General features: G+C 46.8%; 1 protein-coding gene across 2 annotated transcripts in view; it reads left to right on the top strand.

The window, feature by feature from the left end:
* GALNT5 (polypeptide N-acetylgalactosaminyltransferase 5) overlaps positions 1–21,715 on the top strand; it is an 84,753-nt gene that overhangs the window by 13,810 nt on the left and 49,228 nt on the right. The window contains exon 2 of one of the 2 annotated variants that reach the window (XM_088461986.1): positions 805–2,608. In XM_088461986.1, the coding sequence (XP_088318112.1) occupies positions 1,014–2,608 (1,595 nt within the window). In that variant the 5' untranslated portion in view covers positions 805–1,013. Of the gene's footprint in view, positions 1–749; positions 2,609–21,715 lie in introns of those variants that run through there. The other variant, XM_088461985.1, reaches the window with a different exon arrangement.

The following is a 21,715-nucleotide window of genomic DNA, read 5'->3' as shown; positions in this document are numbered from 1 at the left end:
TTTGCCATCCTGTCTATGTACTATGTCTATGTACTTTGTTTGTGCACTATGTTTATGTACTATGTAAGGCGCTGCGGAACCCTTGTGGCGCCATATAAATAAAGGATAATAATAATAATAATAATACCATAGTATTTTTTATTATATCACTCACATGAAATATTTACATTTTAGCATGTGCTATTCCCCCCCCCCCCCACACACACACACACACCCCAATGCTTGTCAGTCTGCTTTCCTATACATTATTTCACCATAAACCACGCGAATGGTTCACACACTGTATATTATGCAATTTGCTTATTTATTCACCACAGGAACCAAACTGTGAGAATAGAACCAATAATAGGTGCAGACCAGGTGAAATTGTCAATAATGTAACATAATAATTAAAGTCCTCCATCCACACTACAACTGTTTCTCTAACATTGTCCATAATATTTTGTTAGGAAAAGTATTGAAGTGTAAATAAATAAATTCTGTTCACTCCATCAGATACTGTAATTTGCAGTGTATGTACAGAAATAAAAGTTTCCTCTACAGTGGAGATCGGTGTATTGGATCTCAGGTCTGATTTTAATGTAGCAACAACTTAGCATATCCTCCACGTCTTTTCCAGCAAGGAAGGAGTTACACAGCCAGCACAAGGTGAGGGCTGCTCTCTCATTGCTGCTGGCTCACACACCAACACAATTTCCTCATATGTGGCGGCTTCTCAAGTTTCCATACAAGCTATAAGGAGACTGGGAGGGGAATATACACGTCTGCTTTACTACATCTGCCGACTGAAGTGTCTCCTATCAGCAGGACATGGGATGTGATCAGAAGGGGATATGATGGTGCCTCTGTGGGGCACTGAAGTTCATCCCAGCTGGATGCTGAAGTGCCAGGAGGAGAGGAGGGCAGGAGGGACCCCAGAAATGCCACGCAGGCAGGAGTGAGCCAGGCAGCAACAGGACTGTTCCCCATGTGCTGGCGTGGTTGTCAGACAAGTCCCAGGATTTGCACTGAGGATGTACAGGGTAAGGAAGTACTTTCGTGGCAGTGGCCGGGCTCTGGCATTTATATTCATCGCCTCTGTCATCTGGCTGATCTTTGACATGGCAGCGCTCAGGTTCTCTTTCAGTGACATTAATAGCAAGCACCAGAAAGAGGAGCTGGTCCGGAGGGAGAGAGTGGGCTTTGGAGCCTGGAAGTCCCCTGGAAGGGGCAATGTGGACAGTAAGTGGGGAGAGGCAAGGTACCCCTTGGGAAATCACGATACTACTAAACTAAAAGGCATATTTCACCCCCCAGCAGATGAATTAGCACCCCCAGGGAATGCACCTAACAGTGACTTCAAAATGAAGGTTAGACAGAGAAAAAGAACTATGAAACCATTTAATTTTATTAAGACACTTTCACCATTGGGCATACCAGGTGCCAGATCCCTCTCTCCCAACTTCGGGGCACAGGACAAAAAGGATAAATTGGACTTTTTAAATGCCACAAACCTGTTAGGGGAAAAATCATATTTGTCTAAACATCCCCAGAATATAGCTGATGCTGCAGATGGCAGGCTGGTTATTGGACTGAATACAAAAACTTTTATTGTTGGGGTTGGGGTTGGGAAGGTGCATAATCTGGAAGAACCTGTAGGTGCAGGGGACTTTAAGAATAAGGATGCAGGGGTGCAGCCTGAAGGTGCAGGGGTAGAGCCTCAGGACACAGGGGCCTCTAAAGATGTACTAGAGACCAAGAAAGCAGGTGACTTTAAAGTTGTAGGGGAATCCAAGGAAGTAGGGGACTCTAAAAATGCATTGGAGCCCAAAGATACAGGGGTATATAAAGAAGCATTGGATCTGAATCGTACTGGGGCCCCTAAAGATGAGGCGGAGCCCAAGGATACAGGGGCATTCAAAGAGGCGGAGCAGTTTAAGGATCCACTCAATGTCACTTCAAATCTAAAGGGGCCAAGAGAAAATGTAAAATATTTAGAAAAACAGCAACTTAACGAACTACCTCAGGAAAACGTTGTTTTAGTCAATAAGTTGAATTTGACTAATGACAAATTTAACACATTGCCTGCCAATGCAAATAAACTGGAAGCAGCTAATAGTAATGCATCTGTCAGTGAGATCAAGGTACATGATTTTTTGAATGTGACAGTTAAAAAACTGAATGTTTCTATAGACCCTTCATTGCCCATTACCAATATCATTGCCAAAGTTAAAATCTCTAACCCACTGCTCAGTTTCAAAGAAGAGTTCTTAGGAACCTCGGAGATTATGGGAAACAAAAATGTCAGCAGCATAAAAGAGAACATTACAAGCAAACTGGTGAATGCAGACTCTGGCCGTCTTGTTAAAAGAAATGAAGGGAACAAGCAGGGGATAAAGCAGGGTAAATGGGGTGCATCACCTGGCACCAGGATGCACAAAGTTCTATCTGTTGATGACACTATGAGCCCTAGAGACCTGAGCGCTCCTGGGCAGCTTGGAAGGGCTATGGTGGTCCCTAAAGAAAAGGAGCAAGAAGCGAAGAGAAGATGGAATGAAGGAAACTTTAATGTCTATCTTAGTGACCTGATCCCGCTGGACCGAGCTATTGAGGACACCAGACCTAAAGGGTAAGATCTGTTTCTGTTACTTAAGGATCTATTTACTAAGCAGTGTTAGGAGACAGAGTGAAAAGTGATAAGAAAGTGATAAGGTGCCAGCCAATCAGCTCCCAACTGTCATTTTTCAAACACAGCCTATGAGATGACAGTTGGGAGCTGGTTGGCTGGCACCTTATCACTTTCTTATCACTTTTCATTCTGTCTCCTAACACTGCTTAGTAAATAGACCCCTTAATCCTTATGGACTACATCTCCCATATTCCTAGCTGTAGGATAGTATTGAGATTTGTAATTCAATGAGTGCTGAAAATGATCTTGAAAATCATGACAAATAAGGATTTGCTATATATTACTCCCTGGAAAATATCAATGTCCTTGTTTAATAGTGATGAAATGCATGTTATCACTTTTCTAGTTTTGTATTCTAGTCACCTAAGAATCAATGGATAAAGGGGTACGTCAGATAAATATTTTTTCCACCTAAATTGAGAGTAGCAGGTAGGTGGAGATAACTATGTATTACATACAGATTATCAGGCAACACAGCATTCAGAATCTGGTGGCCATAATGCTTTTCTACAATTGGCTGGATTTTAGGGGAGATGTATTATTGTGGCACTTATCGTACCACTAAAGCACTTACTGCTAAAGCTCTTACTGCTTTCCACTTATTTCGTTCTCCCCACTCCGCTGCTGGAGTGGGGAGAACGAAATCTCCCCCCTCTGGCAATCCCTGCAAGTCCCATAGTGTATCAGAGTAGTGTTAATGCGACGCGACTTGCTTCCTGGGCGACCCCAATGTGCATGTGCGAGATCTCGTACAAAAAGCGAGTTTTCATTCGGATTTTCAAATCCAAGCATCAGCGTAGAATGTCGCAGGAACTGCCTACAAAGACGCAGCATCGGTCATAGATCATTTAGATTTTTGCAGTCCTGAGTAAGTCTATGGTCCCGCAGAATGGCAGTGGGAACTGTAACGCCGGGGCCATATTCCTTGCATACTGGATTGCAGTCGCAGGGTGTGACATGCCCCCCCGAGACCGGTCGTGACACACACCTGCGTTTATTGCTGCCACTCCCATTTACCTGCCTGTCAATCATACTGCAAGTAAGAAGTCACTGCGAGCAACTATGGTAATGTATCTGGACGCATGCGCAATGCGACTTTACTGAACATCGTAAACATTGTAATAGTATACAACTCTGAATCAGGCCCTTGGCGAAACCTTAACAGTCCAGGATTTAAGGATATTCATGTTTAAGCACAGGTGACTCAATTAGTACCTCAGTCAGTTTGGATATACTATCTGTGCACAAGCATGGATATCCTTAAAACCTGGACTATTAGGGTGCCGTGGGGTGGGGGAGGCCATTGACCATCGATGGTTAGCAACAAGCGATGGTCTGAAGGCGATGCTGAATGTTTCCACCATTGATGGGAGGCCACCGATGATAAATATCGGTGGCCGAATTCCCGATGGTGACTGCCGACCCTGTTATGCACATGTGCGGGGGACCATCTGTGCATGTGCATAGCCTAATCATCGATGGGACACCATCAATGGTTAATTGCTGATGGTGAAAACTCAGAGAATCGATGGCAGAACCCTCAATGGCCATAACTAACTTGAGGACCGAGCTTGGGAAACCCTGTCCTAAAGGATAATTCCACTTCTATAGTGAACATTTTGAAAGGCAATCTCCCATCAACTTTGTGCCCCGTTACTTTAATTATTATTATTATCATCTCTCACACAATAATTCCCTTCTAAAGCAATGCAGAGCCCCTTTATATGTATCCCGCGCAACATGTAGTTGGACAAGTAGCAGATCTTTATTTAGGCCTCACCACTGGTTCCTGTAATCACGTCACTAGCCGGCTCACATAATAGTTCCAGCTCTATAACTATTGACTCTGGGGATTTGCACATCATTACACTATCAGCATTAAGCAGAGTGATTGCAGGAGGACCTACGGTACCTGTGTATGTGGTATGAAATGCATAGGTAGGTAATGTCCCTCCTCTCTTATGCTTTCCTCTGCCCTGGCTAACTCATAGAATAGAGCAATAAGTCCTCTCACATGCTGGTTTTACATCAATGTCTGTTGCAGGTGCGGATGGACACAGGTGATGGTGCCTGGTGATGCAGTACAGTAAGCTGGGCACCAGGCCATCTCTATTCTCAAATATATGGCACGATTCTATTCAACGCGATGTAAATAGCGCCGGGAGTGAGCTCCCGGAGCTATTCAATACACCGCGCTGCCAAGTCCGACTAATGATTTCTTCTCTCATCCCTTCGGGGATGAGAGAAGAAATCCAACAAAAGTCCCGGCGTGAGGCTGTTTTCTGCCCTTCGCGCCCATAGTATTTGTATGAATGCAACTTCTCCACTCTAGCACAGTACTTAGGATGATAAATATATATACAACTCCTTCTCTCTTCAGGTTAATATGGATATGGTTCGATTTAAGATGGTGCCACCATGCACATACTGTATATTTTCGGCAACAATGTTTACTGGTAACATGGAGCCTCAATGCAACTTCACTTCTGTCATTAGTGTTGCTTCTCAATACACACAGGTTGCACATAGCCCCACAGCCCTCCTTCTCTCTATATGGGGCTATTCTGCTATGGGGCTTCTACCCCTCGTCCACTCTCCACATGATAGCCACGTTGCCTACCTATAGCCATCTCTCCTTACTGATCTTTTCTTTTTTTGGATGAATGGAGATTAGCTCCCCCAGCGTTCCGCTAAGCCCAGCCTGAATGCTGAGTGGCCCTCGGCCCACCATGCCCCCCAGCAGCAATAGCAATCGATGGGTGCAAACCATTGATGGTTCATTGTAGATGCTTTTGTGTAATCAATGGTAATCACCAATGGTATCCATCGATGGTGACCATTGACGGTTAGACCACCGATGACCATCTCTACAATGTGTGAGAAAGCCAGCACTTCTTAGTGCTCGAGTCGGCAGAGACTGGAGCAGTGAAGTTAGAGCCGGTCACTTGGCCATGCCTCTTCTGGTGGTGCATCGAGTCTAAGCAGTGACCAGTGTCACTTATAATTTCTTATCAACAATATTCATGGCAATAAGAAATTAAGACTCACCTCAATGCATTAAAAATACACATGCAGGGACAGGGACTCTGAAAGGTGCCCATCCTTGAGGTGTGAAAGGCATGAAGAGGTTGCATTAGCTATCCCTATACTTTCGCTTTAGTATATATGTGCAATAAAGCTAATGTGCGTTCTGCTGACTACGCATAGGGTGGGTGAGGAGTGCAGGGAGGGATCCTACTGATCTCTCTCTTGCTACTTTTAGCCTATAGGCTACAATATCTAACGCTATTTTCAAATGGCGTTAGCCTCCGGGGCCAAGCTCTGGAATACATCGCATTCTGGAGCTTTGTAAATTCTTTAAAAAAGCTGATATCTGCTACAATCCCCTGTACATACATTCGGGGGATACTTATTACTAGTGGGTACCCTCCTGGATACGGGTGATTTTGGGTGATATCCGACAAATAATAATTTATAAATAGACCACTTACTCCAAACCGGACCCCTTTCACCCAATAATGCAAAAGGGCGGGATGTACTAAGCATCACATCCGTGGTATGTACCTAGAAATGCGATTTACATTGCAAAGGACAGCTCTCCCGATAGAGCTGTCTTTTGCGATGCCCCAGGTTAGAGGTACTTCCGGGTTTAACACCCAGAAATCCTCCTGGCGTCTTTCTGTGCAAGGATGCCGGACGCGGGGGGTGAAGGGGGAGCATCCCGATAATAAGCCCATAGGCTTCTATTGGGTAACGCCACCTGAAGTTGGCGTTACCCACCGGGACGAAGCTTTGTACATATCGGGAACATGGTTTTACCGCATTTTCCCCTTTAGTACATCCCGCCTAAAATCTGTAGACAGTTATTATTATTTATCGTACTTTTGAGGTTAGCACATGTCAGGGGACAGTAAAATATATATATACTGTATATTTTTGCATAGCACCCTGCCTGACATACAAGCAGCTAATTTCGAGCCCTACTTGATGATCCACCATGTATAATAAAACACAAACGCCTTAATGGCCTACTTCTATTGTTTCTGTGTCATGTCTATTTATATAACCTGCAGTACCTACTTATATGCAAGGAGGAGATTTGACACTGTGACAGGATCTAAAAGCATAAAATGTAGAAAGCCAGATTATTTAATATTAGTATTTTAATATTTTATGGTCATTTTTTAATTTTTTCTATTATTGTGTATGAAAGATATGAAGATATAACATAATATTTATAATAATCCTCATAACCTACTGTAATAGTCTAAATAGACTCCACCCCACTTTCTTTCAAACTACAGCAGCAACTGTACAGGTATAAGAGGCAGATTTACAAATATCATGACATTTCCTCTGTTAAATATGAATCCTTATCACTGCAGCAATAAGAATTTTTTTTAGTATGACAAAAATAAAATGCCTTTCGCCGAGGCACCGGTTCCGGTAAGAGCGCATCCCGGTGAAGAGTAAAAACTTCTTACCCTGCCACTTTACTTCCAGGTACAGACCAGTCATGCCTAATGCACATGCATGGCCACTGGGCTGCACGGGGAAGGATCCAAAGATTCCTCTTGGCGATCCTGTAACCCAGGGGTAAGCAATCTGTGACACTCAAGCTGCTGTTGGACTACTCATCCCAGCATGCCCTAACAGCAAAACTAATGCATGCAGGGGATGTGTAGCTGGAGTGCCACAGCTTGCCTATCCCTGCTGTAGCCTATAGGCCACAATTGCTAACACATTAGCCGGACCTGTACCCAACATAAGGACGATTATACAGGATCAGAGTTTCCGAACAGAACTCACAAACATGAAATAACATTAACTTGGGGCCTGATTCAGAGATGGACGCAAATGGCACCACTGCTGTGTTTGTATGCAGCTGCGGAGAGACAATATGCAAATGTCACAGCCGCCGGGTCTTGTATTGAGACGCCCACTTGCGGCTTCTCAGATCCGCTGCTTGCATATAAAGAGGCAACCATTGGTCACGCATCGGTCGACCATCAAACCTCTGAGTAACCCTATGGTTAAACAGAAGGCCTTCGGAACAGAGCCATCGGAGCCTTCGCAACTGAGTACAGGATCACAGTCGCAGGCTGAATCTTTTCACTGCTCCTTTCGCAGCAGTGACGGGACTGCACATGCGCGACCTACAGTTCACGCATGCACACTAGAGCCCCGACGTCTGGCGGAAGGAGCCGGACAGGGGCGGAGGGATCCAAAAGGATCCCTCATCGCAACTTGGACCTCCTTCCCATAGGGAAGAAGCGGGTTGCGATACACAAGCGGTACACAAGCTCCTGCAGTCAAGATCCGAAAATATAGTATTTTCGGAGCTTGATGAATTCTGTCCCCATACTAGTATATGGGGCAGCGGGCCATTCCACAAGAGGAACGTAAGTAGGTGATATCTGTGATACTAGTGTATGGGGACAGCGGGCCATTCGCCAGAGGAAGGTAAACAGGAGATATCTTTGATACTAGTGTATGAGGACAGCGGGCCATTCCGCAAGAGGAAGGTAAGCAGGAGATATCTTTGATACTAGTGTATGGGGACAGCGGGCCATTCCACAAGAGGAAGGTAAGTAGGAGATATCTGTAATACTAGTGTATGGGGACAGCGGGCCATTCCGCCAGAGGAAGGTAAGCAGGAGATATCTTTGATACTAGTGTATGGGGACAGCGGGCCATTCCACAAGAGGAAGGTAAGCAGGAGATTTCTACTTCAGGGTCCATAGGGGGTCCACAGGGTTGACCTTGGGGTATAGGTTGGGAACCAAATCCGGGCACCACGCAGTTAAAGCTTTTAGCTCCCAGGATGCACTTGGGTCCACTCTCCCTATAACCCCACCCCCAGCCAGAGGCACCTCAGTTTAAGTTGTGCCCGGCCGGAGTCGGGTCACCGTTTAGTGCAGTAGGGAGCTGATTAGCAGCCCCATAGCTTTATTTTTTCTAAGTACAGAGTTTTTTTTTATTTTTACTTTGGACTTTCAGAGCGGCAGCGTCGGACTGTCCATAGGACGTCTAAGCTGCCGCTCCGTCACCCCGCCGGCGCTGAGACGCCAGTACAGATCTGGGGTTCTCAGCGGGACCCCAGAGTCTGTACTAGCCGGACTCTGCGGGCGCCCAGGACTGCTGCCGGATCCACGGGGAGCAGGTAAGGATCGCGGATCACCGCTTGCGGTGATCCGCGCATTTAATATGCAGTCCTGTGCCTCCGGTCTCCGGGGACAGACCGGAGGCGCCGGCAGTGGCGGCGGGCCCCCCATACCCCGTGTGTCCACTAGACCACCAGGGACTTACTGATCGGCGCTGGGAGCCGGCGTCCCGGGAGGTTAATAGCCGGCCAGGGGAGGAAGCTTTCCCTGTTACAGCGGCTCCTCCCCTCAGCTCAGCTCGCCTTTCAGTATGTATAGTCTGGCGTCGCTGAGCTGCTTCCTCCGCGGGCCACGCTTCTTCTGAGGTCTCCAGCGGCCATTTTCTTGTGGTGCAGCAGCAGAGCTCCGGAGATGGCAGTGAGTCCAGTCCCCCTGCGTACCTTACCATCAGGTCAGTGTACACAGCGCTGTAGCCTTCCCAGACACTGAATCTGGGTAAGTTGAATGCAGTGTAATAGTGCAGTATATTATATGACATGTTTATGTCTATAATATGTATATATTTGCATGGTATGTGACTTATGCTAGTGCTGACTGTCTGTATTTAATTCTCTCACCTGTCAGTGTATATCTATCCCTTTTCCTTATCTGCCCTACTACAGCTGTACTTAGGGTGGTTCTGAGACCTCACATTTATATACTCGTTGATATTTGTGAGGTTTGTCACATACTGTTGCGTGCTGCACGTTGCCACATTTTCGTTGGAACTGTGTGTTGCATACGCTGAAAATGGGTCCCTGCGGCTAATTTTAGCATCAGTCAGGACCAGTATAGCACTGCTTGATATTTTCGCCAAGATTGGTCAGATATGTTTGACCAGGAGATAGAGCGTTATACTGCACCCATTTTTGCTATCCTGCAAGTCATGTGCTGCAGGTGTTAGTGCGGAGGATTTGTTTCATAAAGGGTTCTGTGTGTGGCGTCATCTGGTGCCGGCCCCTTTCACAACCCCCTTGGGAGGTTTGTTTTCTGGGGATCCTCTCAATTGCGGATCGCCGGGTGGGCCCCATTGTTGTACCTCACCTGGGGGTTACTTCACCATAATGCCCTTTTCATCTCAGGGTATCTCGCAGTTTCTTGCACTCTTCCCCTGTGACACAGACTACTGCTCCCTGCAGGGGTTTTTCGCAGTATATGAAATCCCCCTGGTGCCACCATAGTCTGTCATTCCCCTGGCAGGGATTCCCACGGCCACCCTGGGTGGATGTCGTTTTCTACGAAACGCAAATTGGCGTGGTTGACGCCCTGTGGTTACTTCCCAGTTGGCTCTGCGTGAACTGGATACTGTTTTGGGCTCTTTCCCTCTTACACGGGGGGAAGCCTATTTCAAGTATTATTATCCCTGCTTTGGGCTGGTGGCAGGTCCATTCTGGTTAGAGTGAATGTTGACCTGCACCTGTATCATACACCCTCAGTATTGCGTGCCTTCTGGTTCCCTGTTGCTGACTAGCGGGGGGATCGCATGGCGGGACTCTGGCTGTTGTCAGTTATGAGGTATTACAACAGTGTTTGGCCTCCTGTCCCAAATTCCCTGAGGGTCATCACGAGCCCCTCATGGGGTGGATGGGCGTGTTACTCGTCAGATTACAGACGTTACTATGCATCCCATTCCTGCGTGGTCGGATTCTTCTGATCCGTAGGTGGTAACTCTGCCTGAAATCAGTATACTCGCTTTCAGGGGTTGTTACCCATCCTACCATGGCTATAGCATGGTTGGTTAATACTATTGCATACTGAGCTGATGCATTTGTAATGTTTTTTCCCCACCAACACGTCTGGGGTTCAAATGTATTTGGTCGCTCATGTAATATATGCAGTTGTCATAGGTGGACATGCCTATATTGGATACCAGTCTCCTAACTTTCAGAGTTCCGGCTGCGACGGTATCCTCCGTAATACCCTATGGCTGCGCTCTTGGAATGCAGAGGTGCAGATACCATCTATAGGGTAGATCTTGTTGGGTCCTGACCTTGACAGTGGCAGTACAAATTTCCCGCCTTCAGCTATGCCCACTACAGGGCCTCAGACTAAGTCTATTAAGTCTTTTTGTCCTCTGGGTCAGCCTAAAGGTCTGTTTCTTCAACCGAGCAGGCCTGGATGGCCAGCCGATCCTGCTTCTGAACCTACGGATATATCGTCAGCATGACGAGACAGGCCTACCACTGGGAGATGGCGATTTTCTCAGTTCGCCCGGTACTAGTGTCTAGTTGCCGCGGCTACGTGGGTAGGAGGGTACGCCCTCTCTTTGCTCAGGCGGCCTATTTCCATGTGATGGTACGCAGGCCCTTATTCGGACCCGAACAGGGCCTTACGAATCCAGAAAGCTATACAGTTGTTGGGGTAAGCGGAGGTAATTGGGCCATCCCCACTTTCTCAGCGAGGGACTGGTTGTTCTGCTTTCTTTCTGGTGCGAATGGTCCTCTTTGGCCTATTCTCTGTCTCAATTCCCTGAACCAGTTCCTAAAGCTACCTGGGCTCAGGAGGTAATCCCTATGCTCCATCATACTATGTTTGGAACCTGGGGACTTTATGGTATCACTGGATATACAGGACGCGTGCCTACGGGCACTTACAGAGACCTTGCCTCAGCATGGACTGAGGTTTGCTGTATCACAGCACTTACGGTTTTCGGGCTCTGCCTGTTGGGACTGTTCTCAGCCCCACAGGGGTTTACCAGCGTTTTGGATTTTCTGACAGTTCTTCTGTTCAGTATATCCCAATGCTCCTGTTCCTGGATGGCCTCCTGCTCTTAGCAGGATCACTGGGGTACTTTACAGCCGGGTCAGGTTGACTGTGGCTTCTTCAGGGTGCAGAAGTTTAATCAATGCATCCCTCTCTGGGTATTCTTCACCTAGGAGCCCTGCTGGATTCTCAGAATCTGAGAATTCTTCTGGCGTAAGACGGCATCTCCACTCTTCCATTAGGAGTACATGGATGTCTGCGCAGTCGACATATGTCTTTGCACTCTGGGATGCATGGTCCACTATTCAGTGTCTGCCTTGGGAAGGGTGGAATGGGCTTAGTTCCATTCCAGGCCTTTCCATAATTGGCTTATCTCCAGATGGAACAAGTTTTTTTCTGTCTGATCACTGTTCAAATGATGCTGCTCTCCCCGGAGGCAAGTCTGTCCCTTTTCGGGTGACTATGACCATCTCGTCCAGGGTATTCTTTGCTAAGGACAGTGTCTGGTTCGCATCCATTTCAGTGAAATTGGATGTCTGTCGATTCCACCCTGTCAATTAACTTGTTGGAACTTTAGCCTGTCTTGGGCCTTCACTCTGGCATAGCCCTTGTTTCCCGGTGAACCTGAAAAAGTTCAGTCTGACAGGGTCAGAACAGTAGCTTCCTTTTTAGCAATACTGTTCGTTGGGTGGCAATGTCAGGTATGTCATACATTCGGACATTGTCTGAGGGTCTCCTCCCGACCATCTCGACAGTGTTCATTTCAGGTGCTCTCCATTGGGAAGCGGGAGTCCTCAGCCGTTACGACGTGCATCCCGGGGACTAGTCTCTTCCCCAAGAGAGGTTTCATCTCCTGGTGAGCAGGGGGGGGGGCCTCCTGAGGTGACACTCATGGCCTTCTGACTCTATCACACTATGGTGTTACAGTCCAACTCTGGGGATTCTGAAGCAACCTTCAGTGACTCTTTGTCGGTGAAGGAGTTCTTCCAATTTGCGTACCCGTGTTCTCCAGTCTCCATTCTTCCTCGAGGGAAGTGTTTCAATCGAGACAGAGATGCTTTCCTGCTGGTGGCTCCTGATTGCCCCAGATGTCAGGGGTACTTGGTTTTTCGGAGTCTCTCCATCGAAACTCCATTCCTGATGCTTCACTACCCAGACCTGTTGTCTCAGGGTCCTGGGGTTTGCCTTGGACCTGGGTTGTTTGTCTTTGACTACGTCCCTACAGTGGTCTTACGGCTTCCATGGCTTTGTCATTGTTGGAATGATTGGAGCACATGGATCAGCTTTTGCTGGGACCTACCACAAACTGTGGCAGCCATCATTCTTATGGTATTATACCTATCGATACGATCCTCTGGTGTCCAGGATTTCCAGATATTCTGGCATTCCTTCCGGCTGGCTTGGGTTTCACCCTCGGCCTGGCCTTCCTGACAGTGCAGATCTCTACACTGTCAGTATGATTAGGTTATGGAATTGCTCCGCTCTGATATCCAGTTCATCCTTTGGAGTGTTTTCTGGATTATGCCTCCATTTGTCCTCCCTAGGGACTCCTTGGGAGTTAGGAGTGGTTCTTCGTTAACTCCGGGGAAAGTTAATGGAACCGCTGGTTGTGATAGCTATTACATGGTCTATTGCTTTGGCTTTCTCTCTTTCTATCAGGGAGTTTATATCAACCAGGTGAGTGTCGGAATTGGGAGCGTTCTCATGTGGCTCCCTCTTCTGGAGGGCATCTTGTCAGGGTGTGAGTTGCTCTCACCCTGTGTTTCTTCTTAGTGATTTTCAGGTTCCATATTATTCTGGAACTTATGGTGCGGCCATTCAGTCCCCAGTCCTCTCGGCTGGTGTGGCCTCATTGACTGTGGTCCGGCCTCTGTGTATTTATGTGATCCATTCAAGTTCCTGACGGAAATCGGACTCCTTATTGGTGGTCTGAGATTTCTGGTTTTAACAGGAAAGGATGGCCGGCCTATGGCCATATGTTGGCTGGACAGCCTCGTATGTCTTCTTCAGGGGCCTACCCATGGGTAGGCCTTTCTGTTGTTGCTGCTTGTTTTTTCTCGGGCCATGTAACCCTCGTGGGTGGCTCGCTGTGGCGCCTTGGCTGTTTTGCGCTGCTAGGTGGCCACGTGGTCTTCTGTCCACACCTTTTTAAGGTTCTAGGCATTGTTTTCCTTTGCCTCTCAGGATGCTTCCTTTTTGGCGGCGGATTCTCCTCTCAGCACTGGAGCGTCCCCTCCCTTGGTTGAACTGCTTTGGGACATCCCCAAGGTCAACCCTGTGGACCCCCTATGGACCCTGAAGTAGAAAACAAGAGATATGGTAAGAACTTACCTTTGTTATCTCTGTTTCTACGAAGTCCATAGGGTCCACAGGGCGCCCGCCCTGACGCACCTGGCTTCAAATGGGCTGTGTGACTGGTCACCGGTTTTCCGTCTCCCATTTCTGTGAGTATGGTTATCGAGTGTTCCAGTTTTCTCTCTTTTTTTTTTCTCCTCCTCCGGCCTTTGGCTACTTACAAACTGAGGTGCCTCTGGCTGGGGGTGGGGTTATAGGGAGAGTGGACCCAAGTGCATCCTGGGAGCTAAAAGCTTTAACTGCGTGGTGCCCGGATTTGGTTCCCAACCTATACCCCAAGGTCAACCCTGTGGACCCTATGGACTTCGTAGAAACAGAGATAACAAAGGTAAGTTCTTACCATATCTCTTGTTATCTGTGATACTAGTGTATGGGGACACTGGGCCATTCCGCAAGAGGAAGGTAAGCAGGAGATATCTGTGATACTAGTGTATGGGGACAGCGGGCCATTCCGCAAGAGGAAGGTAAGTAGGAGATATCTGTGATACTAGTGTATGGGGATGGCAGGCCATTCCACAAGAGGAAGGTAAGTAGGAGATATCTGTGATACTAGTGTATGGGGACAGCGGGCCATTCCGCAAGAGGAACGTAAGTAGGAGATATCTGTGATACTAGTGCATAGGGACACTGGGCCATTCCGCAAGAGGAAAGTAAGTAGGAGATACAGTATCTGTGATACTAGTGTATGGGGACAGCGGGCCATTCCGCAAGAGGAAGATAAGCAGGAGATATCTGTGATACTAGTGTATGGGGACGGCAGGCCATACCGCAAGAGGAAGGTAAGTAGGAGATATCTGTGATACTAGTGTATGGGGACACTGGGCCATTCCGCAAGAGGAAAGTAAGCAGGAGATATCTGTGATACTAGTGTATGGGGACAGCGGGCCATTCTGCAAGAGGAAGGTAAGTAGGAGATATCTGTGATACTAGTGCATAGGGACACTGGGCCATTCCGCAAGAGGAAAGTAAGTAGGAGATACAGTATCTGTGATACTAGTGTTTGAGGACAGCGGGCCATTTCGCAAGAGGAAGATAAGTAGGAGATATCTGTGATACTAGTGTATGGGAATAGCGGGCCATTCCGCAAGAGGAAGGTAAGCAGGAGATATCTGTGACACTAGTGTATGGGGACAGCGGGCCATTCCGCCAGAGGAAGGTAAGCAGGAGCTATCTGTGATACTAGTGTATGGGGACAGCGGGCCATTCCGCCAGAGGAAGGTAAGCAGGAGCTATCTGTGATACTAGTGTATGGGGACAGCGGGCCATTCCGCCAGAGGAAGGTAAGCAGGAGATATCTGTGATACTAGTGTATGGGGACAGCGGGCCATTCCGCCAGAGGAAGGTAAGCAGGAGATATCTGTGATACTAGTGTATGGGGACAGCGGGCCCTTCCGCAAGAGGAAGGTAAGCAAGAGATATCTGTGATACTAGTGTATGGGGACACTGGGCCATTCCGCAAGAGGAAGGTAAGTAGGAGATATCTGTGATACTAGTGTATGGGGACAGCGGGCCATTCCGCAAGAGGAACGTAAGTAGGAGATATCTGTGATACTAGTGTATGGGGACACTGGGCCATTCCGCAAAAGGAAAGTAAGCAGGAGATATCTGTGATACTAGTGTATGGGGACAGCGGGCCATTCTGCAAGAGGAAGGTAAGTAGGAGATATCTGTGATACTAGTGCATAGGGACACTGGGCCATTCCGCAAGAGGAAAGTAAGTAGGAGATACAGTATCTGTGATACTAGTGTATGAGGACAGCGGGCCATTCCGCAAGAGGAAGATAAGTAGGAGATATCTGTGATACTAGTGTATGGGAATAGCGGGCCATTCCGCAAGAGGAAGGTAAGCAGGAGATATCTGTGATACTAGTGTATGGGGACAGCGGGCCATTCCGCCAGAGGAAGGTAAGCAGGAGCTATCTGTGATACTAGTGTATGGGGACAGCGGGCCATTCCGCCAGAGGAAGGTAAGCAGGAGCTATCTGTGATACTAGTGCATGGGGACAGCGGGCCATTCCGCCAGAGGAAGGTAAGCAGGAGATATCTGTGATACTAGTGTATGGGGACAGCGGGCCATTCCGCCAGAGGAAGGTAAGCAGGAGATATCTGTGATACTAGTGTATGGGGACAGCGGGCCATTCCGCAAGAGGAAGGTAAGTAGGAGATATCTGTGATACTAGTGCATAGGGACACTGAGCCATTCCGCAAGAGGAAAGTAAGTAGGAGATACAGTATCTGTGATACTAGTGTATGGGGACAGCGGGCCATTCCGCAAGAGGAAGGTAAGCAGGAGATATCTGTGATACTAGTGTATGGGGACAGCGGGCCATTCTGCAAGAGGAAGGTAAGCAGGAGATATCTGTGATACTAGTGTATTGGGACAGCGGGCCATTCCGCCAGAGGAAGGTAAGCAGGAGCTATCTGTGATACTAGTGTATGGGGACAGTGGGCCATTCTGCAAGAGGAAGGTAAGTAGGAGATATTTGTGATACTAGTGTATAGGGACAGCGGGCCATTCTGTAAGAGGAAGGTAAGCAGGAGATATCTGTGATACTAGTGTATGGGGACAGCGGACCATTCTGCCAGAGGAAGGTAAACAGGAGATATCTGTGATACTAGTGTATGGGGACAGCGGGCCATTCGCCAGAGGAAGGTAAGCAGGAGATATCTGTGATACTAGTGTATGGGGACACTGGGCCATTCTGCAAGAGGAAGGTAAGCAGGAGATATCTGTGATACTAGTGTATGAGGACAGCGGGCCATTCCGCAAGAGGAAGGTAAGCAGGAGATATCTTTGATACTAGTGTATGGGGACAGCGGGCCATTCTGCAAGAGGAAGGTAAGTAGGAGATATCTGTGATACTAGTGAATGGGGACAGCGGGCCATTCCGCAAGAGGAAGGTAAGTAGGAGATATCTGTGATACTAGTGCATAGGGACACTGGGCCATTTCGCAAGAGGAAGGTAAGTAGGAGATACAGTATCTGTGATACTAGTGTATGGGGACAGCGGGCCATTCCGCAAGAGGAAGATAAGTAGGAGATATCTGTGATACTAGTGTATGGGGACAGCGGGCCATTCCGCAAGAGGAAGGTAAGCAGGAGATATCTGTGATACTAGTGTATGGGGACAGCGGGCCATTCCGCCAGAGGAAGGTAAGCAGGAGATATCTGTGATACTAGTGTATGGGGACAGCGGGCCATTCCGCCAGAGGAAGGTAAGCAGGAGATATCTGTGATACTAGTGTATGGGGACAGCGGGCCATTCGCCAGAGGAAGGTAAGCAGGAAATATCTGTGATACTAGTGTATGGGGACACTGGGCCATTCTGCAAGAGGAAGGTAAGCAGGAGATATCTGTGATACTAGTGTATGAGGACAGCGGGCCATTCCGCAAGAGGAAGGTAAGCAGGAGATATCGTTGATACTAGTGTATGGGGACAGCGGGCCATTCCGCAAGAGGAAGGTAAGTAGGAGATATCTGTAATACTAGTGTATGGGGACAGCGGGCCAGTCCGCCAGAGGAAGGTAAGCAGGAGATATCTGTGATACTAGTGTATGGGGACACTGGGCCATTCCACAAGAGGAAGGTAAGCAGGAGATATCTGTGATACTAGTGTATGGGGACAGCGGGCCATTCCGCAAGAGGAAGGTAAGCAGGAGATATCTGTGATCCTAGTGTATGGGGACAGCGGGCCATTCCGCAAGAGGAAGGTAAGCAGGAGATATCTGTGATCCTAGTGTATGGGGACAGTGGGCCATTCCGCAAGAGGAAGGTAAGTAGGAGATATCTGTAATACTAGTGTATGGGGACAGCGGGCCATTCCGCAAGAGGAAGGTAAGTAGGAGATATCTGTAATACTAGTGTATGGGGACAGCGGGCCATTCCGCAAGAGGAAGGTAAGTAGGAGATATCTGTGATATCTCCTGCTTTACCTTCTGGATGAATTCCTCAAATACTTAATTTTTACAATTGCAAGTGAAAATGTTCATTTTTACCTGCTTTTGTAAATTTTAAGTGATGATGATTAAGCCCCTCAGTGTATGATCATTAAATCTGTCTGTGTGTCAACTTTTAAAGAATAATTACACCTATACTAAACTCTTTACAGAAACCCCTCACCGCAACAGTAAATGTTTAGTCACCCGTCATTGAAGACATACCTCTTAGCTACCTGATAATGGTTCATTCTCCTACCTCAGTCCAATGTTGGATCTAGTTGCTGCCAGCAAACGTGTGGTAATAGTTATTGTTTGGGTAATTCTGCAGCCTTGTTTTCCCAGTTGTGGCTCTCTGTTGTCACGTGTATGAGTATCCTCTTTCAGTATCCTGGTCTGAACATATCAATCACCAGTTAAAGCAGAATTAAAGTAAAGAAAACACAGGTGTAGCTACTAGTATACAGACTACATAAAAATATCGGTACTGACACTCGGAAGCTTGTTACATTCCTTCTCCCAGCTACTATGCCTGCTTGTTTAGGACCATACTGGGTGTTATTATTTAACAGTTGTAGGCCGACAAGTTACTTGTGTCTGCTAAACTATTGAAAGCTTTTACATACTGATATTTAGAGATTTTAAGGATGAATGCTTGAATGTGATGGGTTGGTATTTTGTAAGCCTAAGCTGTTATGTAACTCATACTATTAATATTAAAAATACAATGGCAGTTCCTGCTTGTTTTTGAAGCATTTTCCCTTCAGTTTTGCCTTCATCAAGTGAAATGCATGCTCAATCGGATTCAGGTCAGGTGATTGACTTGGCCATTGCATAACATTCCACTTTTTAGCCTTAAAAAACTCTTTGGTTGCTTTTGCAGTTTGCTTTGGGTCATTGTCCATCTGCACTGTGAAGTGCCGTCCAATGAGTTCTGAAGCATTTGACTGAATATGAGCATATAATATTGCCCGAAACACTTCAGAATTCATTCTGCTGCTTTTGTCAGCAGTCACATCATCAATAAATACAAGGGAACCAGTTCCATTGGCAGCCATACATGCCCATGCCATGACACTACCACCACCATTCTTCAATGATGAGGTGGTATGTTTTGGATCATGAGCAGTTCCTTTCCTTCTCCTTACTCTTCTCTTCCCATCACTCTGGTACAAGTTGATCTTTGTGTCATCTGTCCATAGGATGTTGTTCCAGAACTGTAATGGCTTTTTTAGATGTTGTTTGGCAAACTCTAATCTGGTCTTCCTGTTTTTGTGGCTCACCAATGGTTTGCATCTTGTGGTGAACCCTCTATATTCACTCTTGTGAAGTCTTCTCTTGATTGTTGACTTTGACACATATATATCTACCTCCTGGAAAGTGTTCTTGATTTGGCCAACTGTTGTGAAGGGGCTTTTCTTCACCAGGGAAATAATTATTTTGTCATCCACCACAGTTGTTTTCCGTGGTCTTCCGGGTCTTTTGGTGTTGCTGAGCTCTCCGGTGCATTGTTTCTTTTTAAGAATGTTCCAAACAGTTGATTTGGCCACACCTAATGTTTTTGCTATCTCTCTGATGGGTTTGTTTTGATTTTTCAGCCTAATGATGGCTTACTTCATTGATAGTGACAGCTCTTTGGATCTCATATTGAGAGTTGACAGCAACTGATTCCAAATGCAAATGTCACACCTAGAATCAACTCCAGACCTTTTATCTGCTTACTTGATAATGAAATAACGAGGAAATAGCCCACACCTGTCCATGAAATAGCTTTTGAGTTGATAGTCCCATTACTTTTGGCCCCTTAAAAAGTGGGAGGCACATATTGAAACTGTTGTAATTCCTACACCGTTCACCCAATTTGGATGTAATTACCCTCAAATTAAATCTGAAAGTCTGCAGTCAAAGCACATCTTGTTTGTTTCATTTCAAAACCATTGTGGTGGTGAATAGAGGCCAAAATCTGAAAATTCTGTCAATGGCCCTCATTCAGACCCACTCGCAAGCGGGCGCACGTACGTTAGGCGTACGTACAAAATTATTTAAATTCAATGGCTCGCTCGTATTTTCGTTCGCATCTAAAATTCCTCCCTAAACTCAGGCGACCCCTCCTCTAACTAACGAGCGTGCGAAATAGCGAGCGTACATCCCCGAAATGGCTTGAAGGGAACGCACGCACAAGTGAAACCGGAAGTGGCCTTGTCAGATGTCGATTACCTGCTCCTTTATTCTGCCTACCTCCCTCAATCGTATCATGCCAATCAATGTATCAATTAGCTTAATTTTTTTTTTTTTTTCAACACAATGCAAGAAACTTTACTCTTGTCCGTGTTTGTGTTTACCCGCAGAATACGTATGGATGGAACATTCGCTTTTATTGTTCAAAAAACATGTGAACCACAATTAAACAATTGTTCTATTGCTGTGGATCCCCGCATATTTTCCGGGGTTCATTTCTTTATTTAAATTTGCAAACGCATGTCACTGCATCAAGCCTATCATAACTCTCCAGAGATTTCTGGCCCTGTTGAACACATGACTCATACACTAACCAATAAAATTGCTCCTGTTAATTTCCAAAATACATTAGCCAATCAGAAATTTTTGCCACACTTTATCAAAAATGTTTTGTATGAAAAACTCCATTGCCATCATGAGAGCCTCCGCATTCACCAGGCGCGAGCTGCTGGTGCTTACGGAGGTGATGGATAGGCGGATCACCAGCCAGCCTCCACCCATCACCAACCGGCAGAAGCGCTCCGCGTATGCGGAGGCACGGTCCCGCCTGCGGTCGTTGGGTTCTCGCCGCAACATCGGGCAGCTTGAGCGCAGGTGGTCAGACCTGCAACGGCGAACGCCCCGCTTGCTGGCATGCTTTCGCATGCAGATCCTTGAAAGTAAGTGTTATGTATTGTGGTTTTCATGTTTGTGTTTGTGGGGCAAACTGCGTGTGCATGTTTTCCTGTCTGTCCTATTAATTATTTGTCCTCATATCTGCGTGTGCATGTTTTCCTGTCTGCCCTATTAATTATTTGTCCTCATATCTGCGTGTGCATGTTTTCCTGTCTGTCCTATTAATTATTTGTCCTCATATCTGCGTGTGCATGTTTTCCTGTCTGTCCTATTAATTATTTGTCCTCATATCTGCGTGTGCATGTTTTCCTGTCTGCCCTATTAATTATTTGTCCTCATATCTGCGTGTGCATGTTTTCCTGTCTGTCCTATTAATTATTTGTCCTCATATCTGCGTGTGCATGTTTTCCTGTCTGTCCTATTAATTATTTGTCCTCATATCAGCGTGTGCTTGTTTTCCCTCTATTTCTGTTTTTTTCATTCTACTCCTTTTTGCATGTTTTTTGTTGCTGGTTTTTTTTTTTTTATTTGGGCCCCGGATTTGCCCAGAAACTAACCTCAATTTGTTTGACATATTTTAGGAGGACAGCCAAGACTACGCCGTCACCGTCCGGCCAGACGGCGTTCCCGGCCACTATCCCCAACCCCCAGCCAACACTCCACCCCAAATATTTCCCCTATACCCCACTCCTCCCCAGCCTTCCCAGACCCTCTCCCGGAACTGTCGGGCCTCCTTCCCCTCCGTCCCACTTCCCCCTCTCCTCCACCCACCCCTCTTCCAATTACCCCCTCCCCGGAGTCCATCATTACCCCTCCCCGTTCTTTGGGGAATGAAGGCTCCTCCGAGGAGGAACATGGAGGGACTTCCGGAGCTCCCGTTTTGGCTCCCGGTATGTTTTTCTGTCTCATTTTTTTTAACCACAAACTGTTTGTATGTAATCATGTGTCGTGCCTTTATTCGTGCTTGTTTGGTTTACTTTTGGTGATTTAGCAGTTTGCCTTTACCTCTTCCTGCTGATTTCAACATACACATATCACACCTGTGTGAATTTGTACA

This window comes from Taudactylus pleione, unplaced genomic scaffold (assembly GCF_031769625.1).
Source record: "Taudactylus pleione unplaced genomic scaffold, aTauple2 ptg001137l, whole genome shotgun sequence".
Lineage (NCBI taxonomy): Eukaryota > Metazoa > Chordata > Amphibia > Anura > Myobatrachidae > Taudactylus > Taudactylus pleione.
The sequence above is the reverse complement of the archived record's forward strand: the minus strand, read 5'-3'. Positions and strand labels throughout refer to the sequence as shown.